At 38.0% G+C, this 22,975-nt stretch overlaps 1 protein-coding gene across 1 annotated transcript in view; it reads right to left on the bottom strand.

Moving 5' to 3' along the window:
• LOC124176991 (potassium channel subfamily T member 2) overlaps positions 1 to 18,482 on the bottom strand; it is a 169,060-nt gene extending 150,578 nt beyond the window's left edge. The window contains exons 1-2 of the mRNA XM_046558972.1: positions 18,364 to 18,482; positions 15,396 to 15,967 (exon numbers count right to left, since the gene is read on the bottom strand). Coding sequence (XP_046414928.1) covers positions 15,396 to 15,496 — 101 coding nt within the window. The 5' untranslated portion in view covers positions 15,497 to 15,967; positions 18,364 to 18,482. The remainder of the gene's footprint in view (positions 1 to 15,395; positions 15,968 to 18,363) is intronic.
• Positions 18,483 to 22,975: the final 4,493 nt, after the last annotated feature.

The raw sequence follows: 22,975 nt of genomic DNA, 5'->3' as shown, positions 1-22,975 counted from the left end.
ATGTGCTGACTCTTCGACCGTGTGTCCCATTCCATTTCTTGACCCCACTTGGCTCGAGGCTCGTTGTCCCCTCTTCGATAATTTGCGGTTGTAATTATCGCGGAGTAAATGAGGACCGCAACGCTCAGTCTGACAGTAGGAAACAAAGCCTATAATCCCACGGGAGGCTGCTCGATTTTATCCGCGTTGTAAATGACGCTTAAGAGGTAAAAAGTTGGCGGGACGAGAGCTCGTTATTATCCCATGTTTCTTGGGTGAAATGTTGAGTGAATTTATCTACTTACCCGGTGGCTTGTCTTCCGTAGGTTAAGGGTCTTTCACGCATTTCAATTCCAACTAATTGAGTATTTCTCAATTTGCCGCACGTCGAATTTGAATCAAATTTTGAATGATTTTGTTAAATCAGTTGCATTCAAACTTCTCTCTGCTTATAATTAAGATGTGGTAGATGTGAATGAATATTTTTCTTTACATTTTTTAAACTGGCGGATGTATCTTGTGTTACCCAATTGGAGAATTAGGTGTAGTAGTATCGGATCAGCGCCCGCCGACATTATTCAATCAAAGGTAATGAATAATTGAATAACCAAGCGCAATCAATACGTGTAAATCAATTCATCGTCGTAGCGTACAATCAGTTACAGGCGAGTATCAAAATTCGACTGCAACTGCAGATCGGTTTTTCAAACGAGGGAATAGATTCTGGCTCCTTGCTCTGAAATTTTACCGCTTGTCAAAAACGAAACGGCGATAAAGGTGATAAAGCTCATTGTATTTAGGTCAGGTTAACATTTCTGCATCCATTTTACGCTCGAAACAAAAATGAAAATTCAAAACATAGGCAAAACCGGCCACACGCGACGTTGTAAACTATTTATAAATTTTGAAAATCTGACGATGATTTCGTGATCAGCGACCTCGAAAATTCTAGTATACATTTATTATCAGCTAATTCTAAGGCTTCTCGAACTTTCGTCCGACATCTCGGATCCGCCATTTTGAATCTTCGAATTCAGTGACCCCAAAAGCCAAAATATGCAAAATTTCAAGCGAATCGCATCTCAAGAAAAATGTATCCCCGAAAGGGGATATAAATACACTAAAAATAATGATCATTGAGGCTTGGGCTTCGAAATAGTTGGCAATTCATATCGAGGTTATGTCACCTTTGTCAAAGAATCGCCGTGAGTATGTAAAGATACCGCTTAACCTAAAAACACAAAGCTCTATCGTTTACATCAGCGCTTCGTCGTAACACGAGGCATAAAATTTTCGAACAAGTACCCTGTTCCATCGAAGAAGCTAGGAACAGCGGCGTGCGTGTCACGGTATCTCGGATTCATGAATTTTCAAGTACAAACGCGAGTCATCATCTCGAAGCTGACATCACGAGTATCTTGTGGAAGGTCTTCGCGCTCGCAATGATCATGGGAGTCGTATAATCCTCGCAGCCTCGAGATTCCCGAGATACCATACAGCGAAGTAACAGAAATTGAGACGAGGGGAATGAACAGAGATTTTGCATTTATAAGCCTGATTATATTCTTGAAGAGCAATGTCACGAGGATTTGAATGGCTACAGCGATGGGTGCGAGTGTCTGAGCCCGAAATAAATTTTTTCGCGTCACATATATCAGCCTGTAGTATTTTCATCAATCAAGAGGGAAAGAAATTCAGTTTTTGCCACCCTCGCTAACGAGCGCATCGTTTATCATTCTTCGTACTGGGTATCCCTTCTAACTCGCGAATGTTCAAAACAAATGGAACAGGAAAAAAAAGGATCGTGGGTATGTTCGGTCGGAAGATCGGGCTCGATTTCTCCCGGAGATTGCAACCCGACGCCGATGGTGCACGTTATCCTTGTTATTACGGGACATAATCGCCTCGGTTATTGCCAATTGCCCTCTGTCGTTGAGTAGATAATCAAGATTACAACGGCTGGCGGAAACTGGATGATAACCTTTCAGTCAGAGAAGCCACTATAGTGGCACACATTTTCTTTTTCCTTTCGTTATTTTTTTTTTTTTTTTTTGTTTTTTTACATTACATGCAAAATTATTAATTTTTTGTGTATTATTAGGCGAGAAAAAAAAAAAGAAAACACTTGAACTTTGGAACGATTAGAATTTTTTGTGAATCTATAATTATTGTTTACGATTGTTCTGAGCAATGATATGGAAAAAAAAGGTATTATCGTGAATGTAATTCGTTTGCGGAGAAATTTGACGATGAACGTGTATTGTAAACGCTTGGAATTCATCGGTTGACAAACAGAGATCTCAGAATGGCCATTAGATTTACAAAATTCAATGCATGAGGATAGTTTTCACCCTCCTTAAGGGTGCGTATAGATAGTACTAGGGATTCCATCTATTCTCGGGCTAAAATTGCGATAAATATTCATATAAATCTCATTCAAGAACACTATCTAGAACAACGTTCGCAACACATCCAGTTTTCACCCCATTTTAAAGGGTGTTTTTCGTTTTAATCAATTGTTGACATCAGATTCGCATTCAGCGTCGAAAAAATTAAATTCCGCGACTGAAAGGGTTAAGCAACGCGTTTTCACAAAGGACGATAGACGAAAAGGTGCAGTAATTTATGCTTGCAGGAAGCGTTTTACTGGATTTTCAATATGCATATTTTCATTCCAGGCGTCGAACTTCGTCTCCTTAATTAGCTAAAAATACTGCTGACCTTGTTCTCTAATTAATCATGTAACAAAAGCGCAATTTCACCGTCACTCAAACTTGTTAATTGGCAGTTGATGCTTGATTTTGATTCAGCGTCACATCCGTATTTCGTTACGGCCATTCGAATGGCGGAGGTAACGACGATCACGAGGCAATAACATGGACGACGATAAGAATCAACCGCGCACACCGAGAGAGAATTACGATCACCGTAACTATATTTTTACTCTGCAGAATAATGGAATAAAACCTCAAACATATTTTTACACTAAGAGCAGCAGGATAATTTATAGCGGCAATGAAAATAAATTATGGTTATCCTGACAAAACTCCGATACTATTTGAATATTGCATTCTCGAATATACGGCTTTACTATGCTTGCTATAGTATAACTGTGATAAAATCTTTGCGACAAATTTACTAAACACCTGTTAGGAATCTTTATGCATATACCTACTGTATAATAAATTCACGATACACCTGTTCAGTCGCAAACACTGAGAGAAATTTTTAGTTCCGGTTACCGCTCGGTCCTTAAATAATTTCATTTTTCACCACAATCGAAAAATATTTTTTCTCAGTGTAATATATCTTCATTGCTTAGGATTATAATAACGCGATGAATACTCGGTGCACGACTACCTTGTAATAAAAAATAAAATCAATGAATAGTATCGATTCCTTGCCAACCAACCTCCTTAAACGGCACGTGATTCTAGATAAAGTGCGAGTTTTACGTAGGAGAACAATTTTCACGAGTAAGGTGAGGCATAACAATGGATTATCGAATATCGCGAACCGACGAAGAGAACGCGGCGACGTAGGTTTAAACACGTTTTTGCAGAGAAAGTCAACGAAGCTACATTTCCGAGCTATTGTCGTCCTCGCATGAATTCATTCCTTCCTGGTGCTACACTGCTGCTGTTATCTTCGCTCGACTGCACCCTTTATCGCACTTATCACTTTACTTCACATTCTTTCCTCACGCCGTTCCATATACCGGAAATTCCATTCGATCGTATATCCGTTGAAAATGGCAGCAATCATTTCGCAACGAAGCTTCCTGTTTCCTCGATTACATCGCAGCGATTTTTAAAAATCCGAGAACAAAGACCGGCTTATTTAGATAATTTCACAAAGTTTGCAGGTACGTGGTAAAAAGAGACTCATTTTCTCTTCGCATCTACAATCCAGCGTCGCCGAGAGACGGTGTGTTAAAATAAAGGCAAATCAATCCGGACGTTGACGTATCGTTCATTTATTCTGAAAGTCGAGCAAATTGATCGTCGAAACATTTTTCTCCATATCGATTGTGCTCTGGGTACTAAAAATAAGCGAATTGATCGAAATGAACGAGCCTGCATTGTATCACGGGTACAAACGACGAATAGGTATTAAATGGTTAACGGACAGTCGTGAGAAGTGGTACTTAAACTTTACTACTCCAGTGCTGACACACTGATCCTGAACAAATATGGGTGTCGGTTTGTCTTTTCACCGCACCCGCAGCTCTGAATTGTGCAAATAAAAAATGTTCAGAGGGTCAAAGGATGAAAGGATTCACAAGCTGACATATTCGCAGAATGGGAATATAGCGGTGAATATTTCACCGATAATACCTTCGGACCTCTGTCTTACACTCGTTTTGCAGCCTTCCATCGATCATCCTTACATTGTATACCCGTGTTTATTGTACAAGCAGAGGTAAGTAAGTTTTCCGACCCACTTAAGGATGTACAGTACGGTGTACAGTTCGAACGAAAAAGTTCGCAGCGGCAGAACTAACGAACGGATGTTTGAAACCAATAATTGAATTTAGTTTTTATACGTTTTATCGGAAAAGTATTGTATGCTTGATACAAGGGGAAAAAAAAATGAAGACACGTAAAATTTTATCGAAACAGTTTAGTGACTATCAACTTATGGTCTGAGGAAGCTTATATTATATCAAATTCGTACAGAGAGTTGGTCGAATTCCGACAGATAAATAACAGCTCAACTCGTTCACAAATGAATTTTGCACAGATCGTCTGACCTGGATTTTTGACGAGATAAATATATTTCTAAATAAAACTTTCTTTTTTTTTTGGCATATACGGTATGAATTTTATGCTTCAGTTAATTTTTTCCGGTTGCAATTAAAATACTGAATAAAAATTTCGGTTCAGACGATTTTTCGTGAGTTCGGTAACAGAGAGGAAAAAAAAAAGAAGAGGATTTTTTCTCATGCTGGATATAGATATTACACTGTTTTTTTTCTTAAAAGAAAAAAGCTGAGTAGTACGGAGACTTCAAAATTGTTAATAAGCTCTGCCTATTCAAAACAGTTTTTTTTTTCACATTGTTTAGACCTAATTAAACTCGAGTCATCTCACTTTAATTCGTTCGGTCTTTATCTGATAACTCCTTCGATTGGACATTGTTTAAACTGAACTGTAAACCTGATAAATCTTAAGCGAAGCTTCAAGTACTCGTAGCTGCAGCTTGAAGGCAAGTTGCAGTTCAGAGATTTACCCTTTTTGAAACTTTTCCCAAGTCCATAAATTTCCATACTTTAGAGTTCGCGCAAAATTACGATATGAATCAGACCGAGATTGAATTGACCGTAAAAAGTAAAAAAGAAAAAAAAAAAAGAAAAAATCAGGTATTCCCTGAACGATGTTCCACGAGAGTTGGAGCATCTTCTTCAATTTCCGGTTTTATCGTTAGCTGCATTCCCCCTCCATGACTTTCAGAAAAGCAATAGCGTCAACGATTCTCGATGCAGTCTAAAGCGATGCCGAAACGAATTCAATCGTTTCTTCCTCTTCGTTCCGTCATCTCGACGTATGATATAAATAGTTGTGAAACGAATGAGTGGACTTTTCAAACCGCGCGCATTATCGGCTGTAAAAGAGCATGGAAATCGAGTTACGCCGTATCAATTCATCGTCTAAAGCAGCCTAGTCATCAAATATTCGAAGCAGGAGCGTCGTGAGGTTCGTACCGGAAGTTTAAAAATATTCCGGTGTATTAATTATGCCAAGAGCCCCATCCCTGAAAGCGTCATCACTAAGGATCCTTTCCGCTCCGAGGCTCGGATCCTTGGTGCGAATTATTATACTCGGTGCAAACAACGAGATCAATATTCGAAGGGAGCGCGATCCTAAATCAAAGGAAAGCGATACTCGATTCTCTTTCCAATCGTTAACCGCTTTTTGCATCTTCGGGCAGAAAAGACATCGGATATATCGTCCGTGACACGATGATATTGTCATGGTTGGTCTGCGGCAGCGATTTAACGCAGCTGAAATTTAATCATCTTTATGTAACCTCGGGTTCAATTTTATATCCGAATCTTCTCCTCTCCGTGAATTTAGGGAGAAAAATTTCACGATAAAAGATGACACCATAGATTTTTGCATTTGCACTTCTTGACGTTTGGTTAGCGGTAAGGTGCAAACTGTAACTCTGTGACAAAAACATCCAAGGAGTTTTTTTCACGTTATTGGATTCTCTACATGCGCATCTTTGAAAAAAAAATTTGTGATTCAATTCAAGGGGTTTTATTGTAATTTTAATACCTTGGATCGGAGTACACCTTAAGCTATAACTCTAGGAGAAATGTTTCACTGAGCATTTTTATTCCCTTTTCAATTCTCTACATGCGTATTTATTTTGCTTGCAAACGAATTCAAAGGTTTTTTTTTTAAATTCCATTCTTTTTTACTTGCTTTATAGGAAAGTTCTTCTTTCTTTTTCATTATCTTCAATCGTAAATTCGAATTTTTCGAATTCGGTTTTTTTTTATATAAATACACATCTAAAAACAAAAAAAATATAACAGGCCCAATCCCACTTTCTTACGATGAAAAATGTCATTATTTCTGGACGTACAATTTGTAACTAAAAGAAAAAAAAAAAGATACTACGAATTTAGAGAATTGAAAGAAGACAAAAATGCTCATTGAAAGATTTCTCCTAGAGTTATAGTTTAAAGTGCACTGCCATCCAAAGTATGAAAATTGTAATAAATCCCCCTAAATTGAATCGAAATTTTTTAATTTTTTTTTTTGAAAAATGCTTATCTAGAGACTCTAATAACGTGAAAAAAAAAACCTCGGATATTTTTGTCTCGGATTTACAGCTTGCACGTTATCGCTTACCAAACGTTCAAAAGTGCAGATACAGAAATTTTAAGGGTTATCGATACTCAGGAGAACCTGGCCGAATCAATTTCGGATCAAAGTTTCTGCGAAAAATTTAAAACATCCTTCGAACGTTCTTCAAAATTGTAAGATTCACAGTGATTTTTAAATGACTTTGCTTCTGCACACCGTAACAGCTTAATTAATCATTGACAGTAGTTTCCAACTTCTGCGACGCATTCGCAAAGCGATTTTTTTCGAAAATCTCACCAGAAGGCCGCAGACCTTATTTACAAAAAAAAAAAAAATGCGAACACGTCTTTTTTACTTCAGGTTGTTGAATCGCGAAGCTCACGCCAAAAAAGATGTAATATTCTCCTAAAATTTATTTCCGATGAAAATATTTCAGCTGCATATATTTACGACCAGGTTCGCCAGAAATAGAAACACGGGTCGATGCAAATTAGTGTCAAGTGTAGCGCTCCAAGACCTGAGATGCTACGTGTAGGTACCTCATACTCGGTAAATTACAAAATACAAACCGGACAAATTTTTCATTACTGGGCAAACGATTGTTTAATCCAAGAATACCACCAGCCTAGACAAAATTTCGATAGTTCGGTGCAGATTTCGGTCCACATCGTTGAGTAATTTTTTAATTCTGCTCTAATCAATTGTCAGTCCGCATCACCGGATTCAATCAACCGTGTTTCGTTTATGAAATCCCCACATTTCGGGCGTTTTTCGATTCGTTTTGTACTCCCGAGCCTGATCAAAGTTCTTTCACTTGCGTACTATCAGTCACACTCGGTGCATGCAGTTGATTGTTCGATTCAGGCTTTACAAATATGGCATTGAACCATTCGAAAACGTATCATTCCATTTTTTTCTATTCGCGTTCTCACACAATCGTCAGACCCAACGTTTTGAGTCGTAGCGGTAAGTATTCTTAAAACTTTCAGGATATTTCTTTGCGGTCTTATGCTAATTCTGATGATATACTAGTAGATTTTCAATACTCGAGAGTAATTATTGCGATATAATATAAATTGTTATTGTTAAAAACAAATTGAATGAAGAAAATTGTCAAAATTTAACGAATAATTCAGTTTTGAGAAAGTTATCCCTCTACGCGTACACATGCTTGTTGTTAAATTGTAAGTTCTTGGGGTCACTGATGACGAATCTGAAATTGGATCAATAAATTTCAAGATGTGGATCCAATAGGACGGACGAAAATTTCAAATTCGACCAGAAAAAAGTCTGTCCAAAGGTTTTCGGGATCGCTGATTACGAATCTGAATTCAAATTTTGAAAATTCATCATGGCAAATCCAATCAACGGCTCAGAAAACCTCTGAACGCAGTTTCCAGATCCTATTTAATGAAATTAAAAATTTTTGTCCACGATGTTAGATCCACCATCTCGAATTTTTTAAATCTGATGTCAGATTCGTACTGACCCCAAAACCCGTAGAATACAATTTTGTTACATCAGTCGACTCGGCACAACGACGTGCGACTAAAAGAGTCAAACGTCTCTTCACTCGATGACCGAAGGTGATGATCGATATACGGAATAGACTGTTTCTCCCTGTATAGATGTTCACATGAAAATGTCGACAGGTCCTCCAATTATGTCGAGTAAAGCTGTGTGTTACCTCTTGCCCTTTGGCCCAGTAATTATTTGGGCCATGTCGCTACGTCGGCACGAACTAGCCAGCCTGCTACGTGCCTCTTTAGAGGCCTGGAAAATTAACCAGGTCTAGATGGGTGGCCGGGGTTGGTTATAGAAAATTTTTAATCAGTCTCCAAACGTTCTACCGCAGCCACGAGGGTGTATTACCAAATTACAAGTCGGGCGTCTAGCCAGTTGGGAATGAACAACAATTCACAGATTTCAAAGACGGGTGAATTCGATTTTTTGGAATTTCGTCTCCCCCAACAACCAGCAAGAATTAGTACACGTTTGGGTGAAAAATTTCAGCCTGGCAATTTTTAGAAGCAAAGTAATTCTTACCGATCTTTGGGGCGGAGTCGAAACTTGTAGTAAAGAAATCAAACCTTGACGAAACATCAAAATTTCGGAAGGTCCGAAACCCGACATTCGAAGTTCCAAAAATGCAATAATGAAAAAATATAAAACTCCGAAACATCGAAATTCCAAATGATCAAAGACTTTCAGTTTTGTGAATTTATGTTTTGGATTTTCAATACTTTTATTTTCGGAATTTTACTCTATCGAAACTTAATTTTTTGGCATTTTGCTCTAACGGAACTTTAATTTTCAAAACCTTGCTCTATCTTGACTTGAATTTCGAAACTTTGAGCCATCGGCGTTCCGACCGTTCGAAACTCTGTTGTTTCTTCAAAGTTTGACTTCTTTACTTCAAGTTTCGCCACCAAAGAATTCGGAATTAGGTGCTTTCGGAACTTTTCAAAATCGGAACTTCAACCCCATCCCTGATCTTTCATACATTCTCCAGCAAACTTCACTCCGTACGATACAACCAGCTGTCTTTTGTATTGAGCACGCATGAAACATACACTTTCGTTCAAAACTTCGTGGAGTGCTTCCTTTTGACATATTATGAGCGAAAAATCCCGGTTCTTGGTTAGCGAGCAAATGGGAAAAATGAAGGAAAAAATACCGTTCAACTTTTCTGAGAGAAGAAAGAAGGGAAAACGTTTGAGCCGGACGTTGGCGGCAGACTTCTCAGAAATTTGGCGTCAAAATTAAATTACTTTGATATACACGTTTGTCAGAACGGCGTAAAGAGAGAGAGAGAAGAAAAAGATGAAGAAACTAATACCAGTGAGGATGAATTATGAAAGAAAATTGTTCCGCCTCCGCAACTCGATACGCGCCGAATCACTTACACGGTCAAATCATGGTGTTCACCTTCACGATATTTCGCCACCTTACAACACCGTGATTCAAAATTTCGTGAACCCCTAAACGTGACCTTACTTTACGAGATTAATTTTATGGAAAAAGGTAAGACCCTTGCTTGCCGATAATTAGGTCGTTCAATGTTGAAAGTGGTTGTGAAATAAGCGTCAGATTTCTCAGCTAATTTCACCAAATGGCTCATTTCCAGATGGTCAATCATCATGTATATATATATATATATATATATATATATATATATATATATATATATACATATATAGGCATGTATATATTAGGCAGATTGTTTTTTTTTTTAATTTTTTTTTTCTCTGTTCTTACGTATTCTTCGAAAATTCAGTTTTTAACATCGAAGCAAGCCCCGTGAAATCGGACAACGGTAGTAAAATTCTAAAAGGTGACTTATCCGGTGTGAATATTGCAAACACTCTAACCGAAATATCTCGCTGTTTTTGGTTTCATTTTGTAAACAATCTAACTTTTTATCAAAAAGGTCGAGACTAATGTAGATAGATATACGTGTAGGTATGCTAACGTTTGAAGTTGAGTGCATTGAACAAATGAATTAAGCCGCTTGTTAACTTGTAAATTTTCATTTCATTCGTGTTATAAACTGATAAGAATTATGCTAGGCAAACTATTTCATGGGAAATTATATCATCTACATAATACGTCTCTTCATTTTCTCTCTATCTTTTATCGCTCACTGTACAGTTCGTCGATAGGAGAATTTTTTCATTTTAAGTCACAGAAACTTTTCTAATTAATCTAAGTTCCACCATTTTGAAACGTAGCGAAACACACTGGAAGTAGGCTATCGGATAATAATAATAATAATAGTAATAAAACTTTATCACCCACTTTGTTCTTCATTCATTTATTCAATGTACTCGACTTTGAATGTTCGTATCGAAGACAAGACGACCACTTACAATTAGATGTATGTTAGTCTCAACCTTGTTGTAGAAAAATTTGACTAGCTACAAAATGGAACGAAAAACAGTTTCCGAACTTGTATAGTTTTCGAGATGATTCGGTTTGAGTGTTTAAAAAATCCTTAAGCTATTAAAATTCTACTTAGTTTGAGGTTGAAAATTAAATTTTCGAAGAATACGTCAGATGGGAAAAGAATAAAGTTAGAAAAACAACCGGCCGAATACACATGTAATTATACAACTTTGTCAAACAACGAACGAATCGATTAGACCAAATTTGTTTACATCTGATAAAAAAAATTGGCAAGAATATTCAAACATTTGCATTGATAGTATAACTTCTGCGGTTGTGTTTTGTATGTATAAGTACTCTTGGTCGGTTAGTTTGACTGCCTCAACGCGAAGCAACGATAAATTTCTCGGATAACGATCTACGGGGATATCTTCTAATCACTTTGATCTAAACTCGTCTACCGTTTCCACGAGGTGAGGGAGTGTCATACCCAGGTGTCAACCTTTGGCAAACGGTGCAAGTTCGCCTTGACCAAAGTGAATGCCAGTGACTTAATGACTTTGTAATCACACTTTATACCGTGGAAAAAGAAATACAGTCGATTGATGACTTTCGGAAATCGTTTGGTTATTTGATTTCAATATTCAGGGTTTCAAACTAGGTACAATGAAAAAAAAAAAGGACTGAACTGCATGAACAGAGGTCATTTTTCACAAAAATTACTTTAATCTTAGTTATGAAATTAAAAAATGTTGACACGAATATCACTTCCCGATGATTTGTGAACCACGTCAAGACATATTTCATCGAAACTTTCTACGTATCCACGAGGAAAAGTTTTCTTGGTCATGAATTATTGGCTCCTGTGCCATCTTAAATGAAATTAGACGAACTCGTAAGTTTATGCGAACACTCGCGACGATGTTGAACCATTCTTATGAGTAACGGTTGCAATAATATATTAATTGCAATAGAGCGGTAGTTACTATTTTTTGACAGTTAATAGTCTCAATAGTTTATATGTTTAACGGGCTGTCATTCTCTGCTTATAATATGCAAGATATTCGTATAAAATATGTATTTATATGTATTTGCTTGTTTTACAATAAATAATTTCATTACGAGTGAGCCCTTATTTTCGCAATTAGCCAAAGTTGCCTGGCACCCCTGATCGAAATGTCAGTTATAAAAATGGATCATCGATAACGGTATAAGACGGGTCTCTAAATAATGAGTTGGGATCGAAGAGCAGAGAGCTGGCTCGAGATAAAACGATAGAAAATTTTACCGTGTCGATGATTAATGCGCGTATCAACGTTCATCTCGGGGACGAGTTGGAGGATAAATATTAAATTCGTGAATTCTCGATTGCAGGATCAGCCGGTCGGATGAAACGCTTAAACTTCACGGATTATAGATCATACAGTCCCCTAACATAAACCACAACGGCTCTCCGAGAAGCGGTACGACTTTAAGGATGACCCTTAAAATCGCAGAAGACGGCCTCTTCTACCCTCCTAATCGTAACATGCATCGTGCTCCAGACGGTCGGGTTCACCGAATCGTCCCTAAAGTTTTCCCTTCGAGACGAAATGTCTCTGTTACACAACCCGGTCTGCTCGTACTTCACACCAATAAAATCTTTTTACCACGCGCTATTTTCACCTTCGACCTTGTACGTTACTCTGCTCCGTTCGTTTCTACCTGCTATGAAGACTTGACGAAATTTCTTCCTTTTGTCAAGGTCATGCAGTATTCCTACCCTTACCGACCGAGCAAACTCGCCATTTTTTTCTTCCTATATTAAACAAAACCGAGTTTGCTCGGTCGGCAAAGGTAGGAATACCGCACGACCTTAATTTATGGTTGATGGAAAAGGGCAGCGTTGAAATTCCGCGATTCAGAAAACGCGGAACAATTTCACGGCTGGAGGAAAAGTCGGATCAAGAACGAACGCTTTCAACGTAAAATTTCAAAAGAATAACCTGACCGAAATTATACTGTGACGCTTTTCATTCAAGTGGCTTACAATTACCGAGTTCACCAGCCGTGAATTAAGTGAAATTCTGTTTTCGAATCAAGAAGCTTGACCGAATTACAGTTCGCTCGCAAATTACCTCTCGTCTTGAGGATATTTACGTTTTCGATGAAAATTGGAATTGATGGAAACAGATTTTTGCCCAATCCGATGGGACGTTTCTGCGGTATCGAAGAATTATTTTCAGATGATCCGCGATTTAATATGGAGAATAATTCTCGTTCCAATATCGGAAGCCTTGAGCCATTGATTCAGCGATGAATGCAGGATCAAAAATGTGTGTATAAACAAAAACAGGAGAAAATAAGAATTGTCTAACAAGTTAAATCTTATTTTATAAAGAATCTTTGTGATAAAGATAAAACGTTAAAGCGTTAAAATTCAACGCTAAACGCCAAACGATCGATAACGTCAGAGAAATTACGGTATTACAATATTCTTATCCGAAATCTAATAATTCGAAAGATTTGCCGATAATTCATTTACGAATAAAATATGAGCTACAGCTTATAAGAATTGAACAAGTGATATGAATTTTTTGTGTTTATAAATTTATTACTACATGACGGATTTGACTTTTTTTAGCTCAATTCTGAGCTATAAACAAGCTTCAGTGAGACCTTTTAAACATTTCTTCTAACAAGTTTTAATACCTGAAGTTCAAACAGGAAGTTTCATGGGGAAAAAATCATGGCTCAAAGTATTTTATATTAATTGGTTCGGATTATTTTCATTATTGTGAAAAAGGATAATTTCAAATCGTATAAGCGATTTAGAATCATGGTTTTTAACGTGCTGTACAAGGTGACGTCACACCGGTACGCATTTTTCAAATCTGCAGTAGTTATCCGTTTCAAAAATTACTTATTTCAATGATGAGGAAAGAAAACGCACAACCTGAAATTATTTTTCCTCCAAATTATCAAAGTGCCGAATCTGAGAAAAAAAAAAAAAAAAAAAAAAAACGAAAAAACCCATCAACTTCCATATTCTCGGATGATTGACTTGAAGAATTTTTCTGGACTTTGGTTAAAAACGCGTGTGTGCGTGACTGCTTACGTATATACAGAAGGCTCGAGGTAAAAGGCGAGGCGGTAAAAATCGTTGAAAATATATTTATAAATTTCCCAAGAGAATCTCCTACCGGGCTGTTGTTGTACCAATATATACGTAGGTACGCGGCGAGATTGCACGCGATATAAAAAAAGCGCGGGCCAACGGTCTGAGAGAGAGAGAAAGAGAGAGAGAGAGAGAGACAGTGGGACGAAAAGAATCCTGGAAACATACGCACGCACAACGAAGCCAAAACATACGTGAAGTGAAACCTTCGCAAGTACGGTAAAAATGTACAAATCACATGATATCGAATTTTACAAAGACACGTGAAAAAACTGTATTGCAGAATTATTAAAACATCGAAAAGTCAGAATCTAGAAAGGTCGAAGTGTACGCGTATAGGGAATTCCATGCGAAAACAACCAACGTCTGACTTTCAACATTTTCGATTTTGTTCAAACTTTTTTCTGCAATCATCTCAACTCTGAAATAGTAACCTAAATTATTTCATATGTTTTGTTCAACCGGTTGATTATGTATAAATATTGAGAGTAATTTTGTAAAGGATCTTTTTCAAAATTCCCAATTTTTGCATTCTCAAAAACTGCATTGTCTTATTCAAAATCCGTTCTATGACCGGCCAATTTTTTTCAATTTATTTCACTTTTCGATGCCCGTTTTTGATCCTCAAAAGTGTCACTTTAAATGGCCAACTTCGGAACTGACTTATAAAGTCTTTATACCACAGTTCTGACTTATGTTGCGCAGGCGACGCTCGGATCTCAACACTGGCGTCAAAGTGATTATTTCGATCCTTTTCCGGAGCAAATTTAGTACGGCTGGAATAATAATTTCAGTACTCGGTTTCGGCTCGCCTACACTTTGTACGTTAAATTATTGTCCTCGCCTAAAAACACCTGGTTTACAGGCATGCCGCATAATATACTATAATCAACTGAAAAATTTTTCAAACGGTCTGAAAATTCCCGAAAAATTCTATCTAGAAATATTCTGAGTGAGAAATAGAAATTTTGATAATTTATTCCAGAATTTTTAGAAAGTTCCACAACATTTTAATTAACCAAAAAAAAATTGAAAGTGCTGAAAACAAAAATGGAAAAATAATCGGCACATCATGGGCCCGGTTTTGAAACGTTTGAAATAGAAAATACAATTTTTGAGAATGTTGAAAGGATTCTAGAAAAAAGACCTTCTTCAAAATAACTCTCAATATTTATAAATACTTGAGCAGTTGAATAAAAAATCTGAAAAAATTCAGGGTACTGTTTCAAAGTTCGTACAATTGGAGAAAAATTTTCAATCAAAATCAGAAATTTCGAGGGTCAGACGTTGGTCGGGTTCGAATGGGACCCGATAAATAAATAAAAACCATAATTATTCAAAATCGTTACATAATGAACAAGAGTTTAAATCGCAGGATTCTTCCTACGCTTAGATCTTCCGTAAAACAGGTATCGAACCTTTTTTTCCATAAGCTTTGACGTTTTCAACATTTAACTAAAAAAAAAAAAAAAAACTTCCGCACCTAGCTCCCCGTTTTCCAAAACTCCCTTCCCTTCCCCGCGACATTTCTCCACGCGATCGTCTTTTCCGCTCACCTCTCGCCGTCGTCGTTGAAGGCATAGTCGCCCAGGATGAGGTCCCGCAGCCGGTACCTCGGCGGCAGGATCAGAGGAAGACAGGGATCCGGCTCCGCCATCCCGCAGGAAGTGTCCAGGGCGACGGGGCCTTCCTGGCCCTCGTCTCGGGTCGTCGCCCTCGAGTAGGCCCCGCCGTTATCCGGGGCACCTCGAAGGATCGTGCTGATTACAGCCACCTTAACTGGCCGCGATAAGACTCGTCAATTTGGACCCCGCGCACTGTCCAACTCAGCATCACTTGGGTCCGCCGATTTATCGCGAGGCTTACCGATTATTGTTATTAACCGAGACGATGAGTGGAATTTAGTATCGGCTCGATGGGTCTTAGCTCTGTTTTTGGGAATCGACGAGCCGCGCGAACGGAACTGACGAATGGATGCTTTTCCTTGGAGCCGACTGAGGATCGAATGTCAATTTAATGGACATTCAAACGTTGCTCTCGATTTTATTTGCCGAAGAATTTTCACGAGGACGTGCGACGGAGTTGAACGGGGGAAAAAGGGAAGGCCCGTTTTCAACTTCTCGTGTCTCTGTTGTCAGAGAACAAAGGAAGACATTGTAATCACCCTGATAATGAAAAGTTGAGCTTTCGCTGGATCTCCACGTTTTGAAGTTTAGACAATTACCTCCAATAATTTTCGGACGGACGTCTGTGTATGCGTGTATGTATGTACGTATGTGATCAATTTTTTTTTACGACGATATATTGGTTTGGTAATTTTCTCGATTATTCAAATAACAAAATTCCAAAACGTGAAATAAAAATGACGATATCTCGAGAACGGTTGAATGGATTGGAATAAAATTTGGTACCGTTAGGTTTTTTGCGTCGCTAATCGCGAATCTAAGCTCAGATTTGCAAAATTTAAATCGGCGTATTCAATAATCCGAAAAAAACCTAAAAACATTTGGATATTGATGAAAATTGGTACTCGTCGGTTAGTTGGGTGGCTGACCACGAATCTGAAGTCAGGTTGCCAACTCGAAAATGGCGATCCAACGTGGTGGAAAAAAATCTAAAAATATTCCGATTCCGGAATAAATTGATAGGCGGAGGTTTTTTGAATCAGCGATAACGAATCCAAGGTGAGACTTCCAACATTTGTAATGATGGATGTATTACAGTGGTACTAAATGAAAGAAATCGTCATGTTTTCACGTAATACGATATTCGAGGGCTTTAAAATCGTTAATCACGAATCTGAATTTGTAGTTCGAAATTCGAATTGGTTATTGTTCTTTATTTTTCTCTATGAACTTGGAACCCGCGGTGCGAGAACGGGAAGTTCGAGGACTGGGTAACGTCTGTTCTAAAGCTGCTTGTTAATTCTGTTAACGCGCCGAAGAAGGTGGAAAAATGTCGATCGATCGAATCGGGTTAACGTGGAAACGAATTCGTACCACAGACATGTTCGATCTACGCGCAGGAGAATACAATCGAGTTGCGTGCAAGGTGCAGAGAAAGGAACGGAGAGGAGGAAAAACAAAAGGCGAAGAAACTCTTGGCAGTAAACCTATGTAAGAGAAGTTGAGGTACGAATGGGAATCTTTCTAACGATCCGAGGAAGTAGTTTCCGCCGCACGGAATTCAGACATAAAACCAACAGACCGACGGATTGAGGCGAAGCGGAATTGATGCACCTGCATGCATCCAGAGAGAATTCGGGGTACAGGAAGATCGATGTCCCGGGGGATGATAATAACCGAAGGCGTATTGAATAACGGGCGTGAGTTGATTTGTCCGTTGCTCGAATCTTCGAACTCTGTAACATCAACGTAGCAATGATAGTCGAAAATTGGGACGAATTTTTAGGCACGTGTGTTTCGAAAATAACGGACAAATCGGTTCAACGGTGCAAGCTTGATTGAAGATAAGAATTAAAAGAGGACTTTAAATAAATGGCATGCATTTTTCGAAAAAGAATTTTTGCTGTAGAAAATATTGGCTTTTTCATATAACTGCGTACCTATTTTCTAAAAAATTGATTTATTTTTTTTTTTTTTTTCTTTTCAAAAATGGCACTTGCAGCCCTCTTTAATTCTCATCTTCAATCACACAGGCCTGCGATGATTTTCCCACGACAAAACTGAGTAGTAATTTCGGTAGGTGTTAGGTACGAATCCGTTAAAAAAATATTTAAAAAATTCCGTCACTTAGATTTTCTGAGAATTGTTTCTTTCTGCTTTCTCAGTACTACTAGAGTTAAATTTTAAATTCCTGTGTTAATTATACGTATTAATGGTAGTTTTGATATTTAAATATTCATCTACTCTTACTAGTTGTTGTTTATGGTGATTTTAAGCATATTCTCGAGCTACGTAAGTAAAAGAGAAAAATGTTGAACAGGAGTTTCGAAGAAAGTAGAAAAAGATATTACAAGTCTTTTTCATTCATCTCAAGTCTTGTTACAAAACTAACGCTGTTCATTTTATAACCAGACATTCAGTTTTATACTCGTTGTATTTTATTGTTTCGTAAAAATTGTCAAAAAATCTGTAATTCTGCATATCTTGCTTAAAAATAAATCTCTATACGCTTTAAAAAACAACTAGCGCTATATTTTACTTCAACATACCACAATACCTAAAAAAAAAAGTGAGGAAATTGGAAGTTATATTTCGCAGGCCTGTGTTATCAATTGACGACACGAACGGGATGAAAGAAAGTTTCGGCAAATCCTCCGAGCCTCGATGTACAATTTCGTCTCTCACGTCATGGCAACGGGTTGATTATAAAAATCGTCAGAAAAAAACCGTAGACACATAACAATCGTCCGACCGTTGATTGAAGTAGAAATAATCAAAGTCGCTTGAATCGCGTCGCGTCGCGGTCACCGAAATATTCGTCAATCAATATCGCGTTACGTCACGTTGTGTATTATTATCGGCAGGTGTTCCGATTCGTCGGTATCACTCGCGCACTCACCTTGTTCTTAGAATGCCGAATACCGAATCGTTGTAACCTTACCGAAACAATGAAAAATCACAAGCACACAACCGCACAACTGGAAACTCTTCACTGATTACACGCATCTGTTGATCGCCTTGAAATTTCCCCCTCACCGCTGTAAGAACGTGACCTTTTTGTAGAGTAGAAACAAAAAAAAAAAAAAAAAAAAAAAACAAAGGAAAAGAAAAAAAAAAAACCCCCATCGTCGACGTCGTCGAACAACGTCTTCGCAGTCTCGCGTTTCCTCCGAGACTGAACGGTCTCGATTTTCAACTCTTTCCCGATTTTCACCCCTCGACGAGTGTCGGGGCGCAAGCTCACGTGCGGCGAGTTTTTACGAAATCTTTGTACCTCTCGATAAGATCCGGAGGATCGGACGTCGGCGTCGCGACGCTTGCGGCACGTGGATCAAGAATGCCGGGAGACGGAGGCCGCGTCCAGGCGAACTCGACGATGCCTCGCGTGTCAATGACGGACGAAACGCGGCGAGTCTCTCGGCGTCGCGACGCTGACGCCGCCCGCCCCCCCCCCCCCCCCCCCCCAATTCCCCCCTTTTCCACCTTATACCACCCCCGCATATCCGTCAGACGTTTATTATTCATTCCCGCGACAAATACCGCTCTACTTCCCGCAACGCGAGGGAGTTCTTGAGGGCGTTTTTCAACGCTACTAATTGATCGTTCAACTTCTTTTTCATTGCGATTTCTCTCCCTTTCACCCTTTCGAGGTGTGTTGCGGAGGCAACTCGGAAAAGCTGGAGACGTGAAACCCGAGCGCCTTTGCCCGGCGATTTATTGTTTGAATAAGAATTCGGTGTTTGAATGAAAAAATTTCATGCATATCCTTAAACCTACGACTCGTGACTCCATGGAGTCCGAACGAACCCCGCGTGAACTTTCAACTTTTCACTCTTAGAATGGGTTTTTCATTAACTAAATGTAAACTAAATCAGATTTATCGTAGATCGTTCTCTTCCTTGTGAAAACGAAAGAGGAAAACCATGCATGAGAAAGTCTGTTTAACGGCATAGAGCCGGTCTCGCGATCAAGAAAAACCTCGGGTACGTTCGAACCCCGGTCATGCGTTTCAAGGTGAAAAAAAATAATGTCATGAGTTGTAGGGATAATATGCGCGTAACGAGTATGTGGAAAAAAAATGAAAATAACTTGAAGGTAGAAATTTTTTCACTTCTTTCTTCCATTAAACGAAAATTTAAGGTGATTGAAATTTACGGTCACATTATATGAAAACACCCACACACTTATTATGTCTAAATAAATATATATATACACGTATTTGGATGGTTCGAAAAGAAAAGTTTTTTTTTTTTTCACTTTTACACCCTCAAATATTAGCGTGTGGATAAAAAAAAAAAACCTCCCAAAACATGAGTTCTTTAGCTCAAGTCCAGCAGGTCACCTTATATAATTTCTATTTCCCATTCGTTTGACATAGAAAAATTTTAGTTCTCGTTGAAAGTTTAAATACTCGGTAAACTGATATATCTGTATACATTTTTTGTTATTCCTATCATTCCGATAAGTGACGGTTGGATAATCAACGTGCAGAAAATCGACATCCTCGTCCTATAACGTTGTTAGTTTCAATTTTTTATGCATCTTAAGTAGTCTTTAAAACCTTTGTAGCGTAAGAAAAAATTGGCGGTTACGACCTTCTGTTTTCATCTTTTTTTGGTGTATACTTGTATCAATGGAAGGTAGTTGTACCTGCTTAATATACGACCTTTGACCTTTACATTTTCAAACGCATGGTTTCAGTTGCGTTATAAGTTTTGATCATTTTCAGAGTGAATGGTAAAAAAACAAAGTTGTACGCTCATTTCCCACTAAAATCTCATTTTTGGCGGTTACGACCTTTTGCCATCAGACACACGATATATATACATAAATAAATATATATATATATATATATTATATATATTGTATACGAAATTCAATTGGTTATAAATTCGCAATTATATTTTTTTTGCCAAAACGAAACTGTACGAGCAGATCGTTTTGTAAATTTCTGCTTTACGCTCATACAAAAATTGTTTTGTTTCTTTTCATTGCAGCGGAAAACCAATTAATATTTATTTGTTTTGTTTTTTTCACAGACGCGATTGCGAAACAAGTCACTTCATATTCACTCCCATGGAGACGTGAATTATTTCTGACCGAAGAAAACGTGATAATATAAAAATGCAAACATTTATTAATTTATTATAGAAACATAATTCATTCGATTACGAAAACACGGTGAGAAAAATGATGCCGGTTTTATAAAGAGGGACAATTTTTTCGCCGTTGATCAAAATATTGTCGGTTCAGCTGCGTCAACTGTAAGACGGGGTAGAGCTTTCTTTGTTGCTGGTAAAGAAAGACTCGGATAGTAAGGATAGACATCAGTTAATTAAATATCAATTAGATTGTACGAAACTTTTATCTAAAGTTCACTTACAGAACACGAACGCGCGAAAGGCTTGAATAAAGAAGTCAAAACAAGCTTACAAAAATTAAAATCGGATCGGAATTTTTGTTTGGAGACGACTTGTCGGAAAAATTGCGAAACGCGAAATTGCTCGAGGAGATAGAGTTGCCTTTGAAGCCCTTGGCACCAGCTAAAATGCCTTTCTCGGGAGCTTCTGCATTAGGAAACTGGCAAAGCCGGCCTGTCAGAAATTCATATAACCCTCGGACGGGCAACAAATTGAAAAACAATTACCGTCAATTCTAATCGAAGAACCGAGGCTTCCAGAACACCTGGCACAAAAACAATAACGATGAGTGCAGGACGTTAAAAATTATTTTTTCACGGCTTGATCCGACATTACAACAGATTAATTTGTTTTGGGCGTAATTAAAGGTTGTAAATTAAAATTTATAAAACCACCTCATCGGTCTTTTGTGCACGAAGCGTTGTCGTTTTACAAGTTTACGGAATCTGATTATGACGAAGTCGTAAATCGGTTCGTTATGTTAAACTTAATTTCGATTTGTTTGCCGTGCGGTGATAAATTCATTTCTAATTATTTAGTTAGTGAATTCTACGCGTCAAATCCCTTTGTTTTGAATTTAAAAAAGCTAAATAAGTTCGTTTTTGCTAATCGTTTCAAAATGCGAGACATTCGTACGGCAATTAAGCTTTTGCCTCAAAACTCATTCATGTCGAAGCTAAATCTTCAATATTCATATTTCATGATTTCAATTCACTCGTATGGCAGAAAATATTTGGGTTTCGTTTGGAACGGTAATTTGTATGATTTATTTTTTCTCTCCATATCTAGTCAAATATTTTCCACTTTCCCGAAAAGTAAAAATTCGTCAGTCGTAAAAAATTATTCCATTCAATTGATGTTTAAATCAATGCTACGTCCGGGCGAAATTCCGCGTCAGCAATTGTTGCTGTTCTCGTAGCAATAGAAGAAAAAAAAATAAATAAATAAATTTAAGAAAAAAAAAAAGAAAAAAAATAGTTACAAAAACGATGCGTTTGGGTCGGAATTTCGCGACGAGTGGACGGCCCTACATGAGTAATATCAAACGGTATAAGAAGTAAGTTCTTCCGGACGATTTACTCGCAAATGCTGACAGCGGTAAGCCGAATGATTCGCGGCAGGTCTCGCTTCGCGATTTTCTGAGAGACCGCGATTCCTGCAGAGCTGGCGAAGGCTCTGCATCTTCATAAAACCCGAAGAGCTACACGTCTCGGTTATCCGCGCCCTGCAATAAATTTTCCAGACCACGAACAGTGAGCTTTTTTTCACCCGGCGCACGTATCGGACGGAGAAATTCTTTCGAATCACATATTGCGATGATAACGCTCATAAACGAAGGTGTTGGTAAATTATGGCTCGTGTGGACGCTCTCAATTTGACGTTCCTTCGCGTTCACCGCCCGAACATGAAATACGCGTACCTATCTACTTGGAAATAAATAACGCAATGACGATCAATAGCTGGTCAATTATAAATTATGAGAAAATAAATGTCCGAATTTGGGTTGAAAAGTTCCGAAAGCGTCTAATTTCGAATTTTCTTGTGGCGAAAATTTAAGCAATGAACTCAAACTTTGACGATGCATCAAAGTTTCGAAACCCGACGCTCAAATTTCCGACGGTGAAATAGAAATGGGAAAATTTTATGATCTTAAACATCGAAATTCCGAATGATCGAAGATTTTCAGTTCTGTGAATATCTTGTTTTGTTGAAATTTCACCACTTTGAACTTTCTTTGTTTTGGATTTTCTATATCTTTACGCTCGGAATTCTGGCTATTCTGATTTTTAATTTTTCTTTCGATTTTTTACGCCCACTCGTTTAGTAAACTACGCTGTGTGAGTATATTTTAATATTCGGAATTTTACTCTATCGAAACTTTACTTTTCTTTCAATTCAACCCCGCCCTCCGAATTCCAGCTGAAATCATTCTCGCAATAAAATTTTCGATTAAAGATACGAAAAATTAAAAAATGAGTCACCTCGGGATACTTGAAATAAAAAAACGAACAAATGTTGTGGGTCTGAAAATATGAACACCAGTCGACGTCTTCATTTTTCCCGACCACATTTACGGGAATGAGTCCGTGA

Source organism: Neodiprion fabricii, chromosome 2 (assembly GCF_021155785.1).
Source record: "Neodiprion fabricii isolate iyNeoFabr1 chromosome 2, iyNeoFabr1.1, whole genome shotgun sequence".
NCBI lineage: Eukaryota > Metazoa > Arthropoda > Insecta > Hymenoptera > Diprionidae > Neodiprion > Neodiprion fabricii.
Note: the sequence above shows the minus strand (reverse complement) of the source record. Positions and strands in the feature narration are given on the sequence as shown.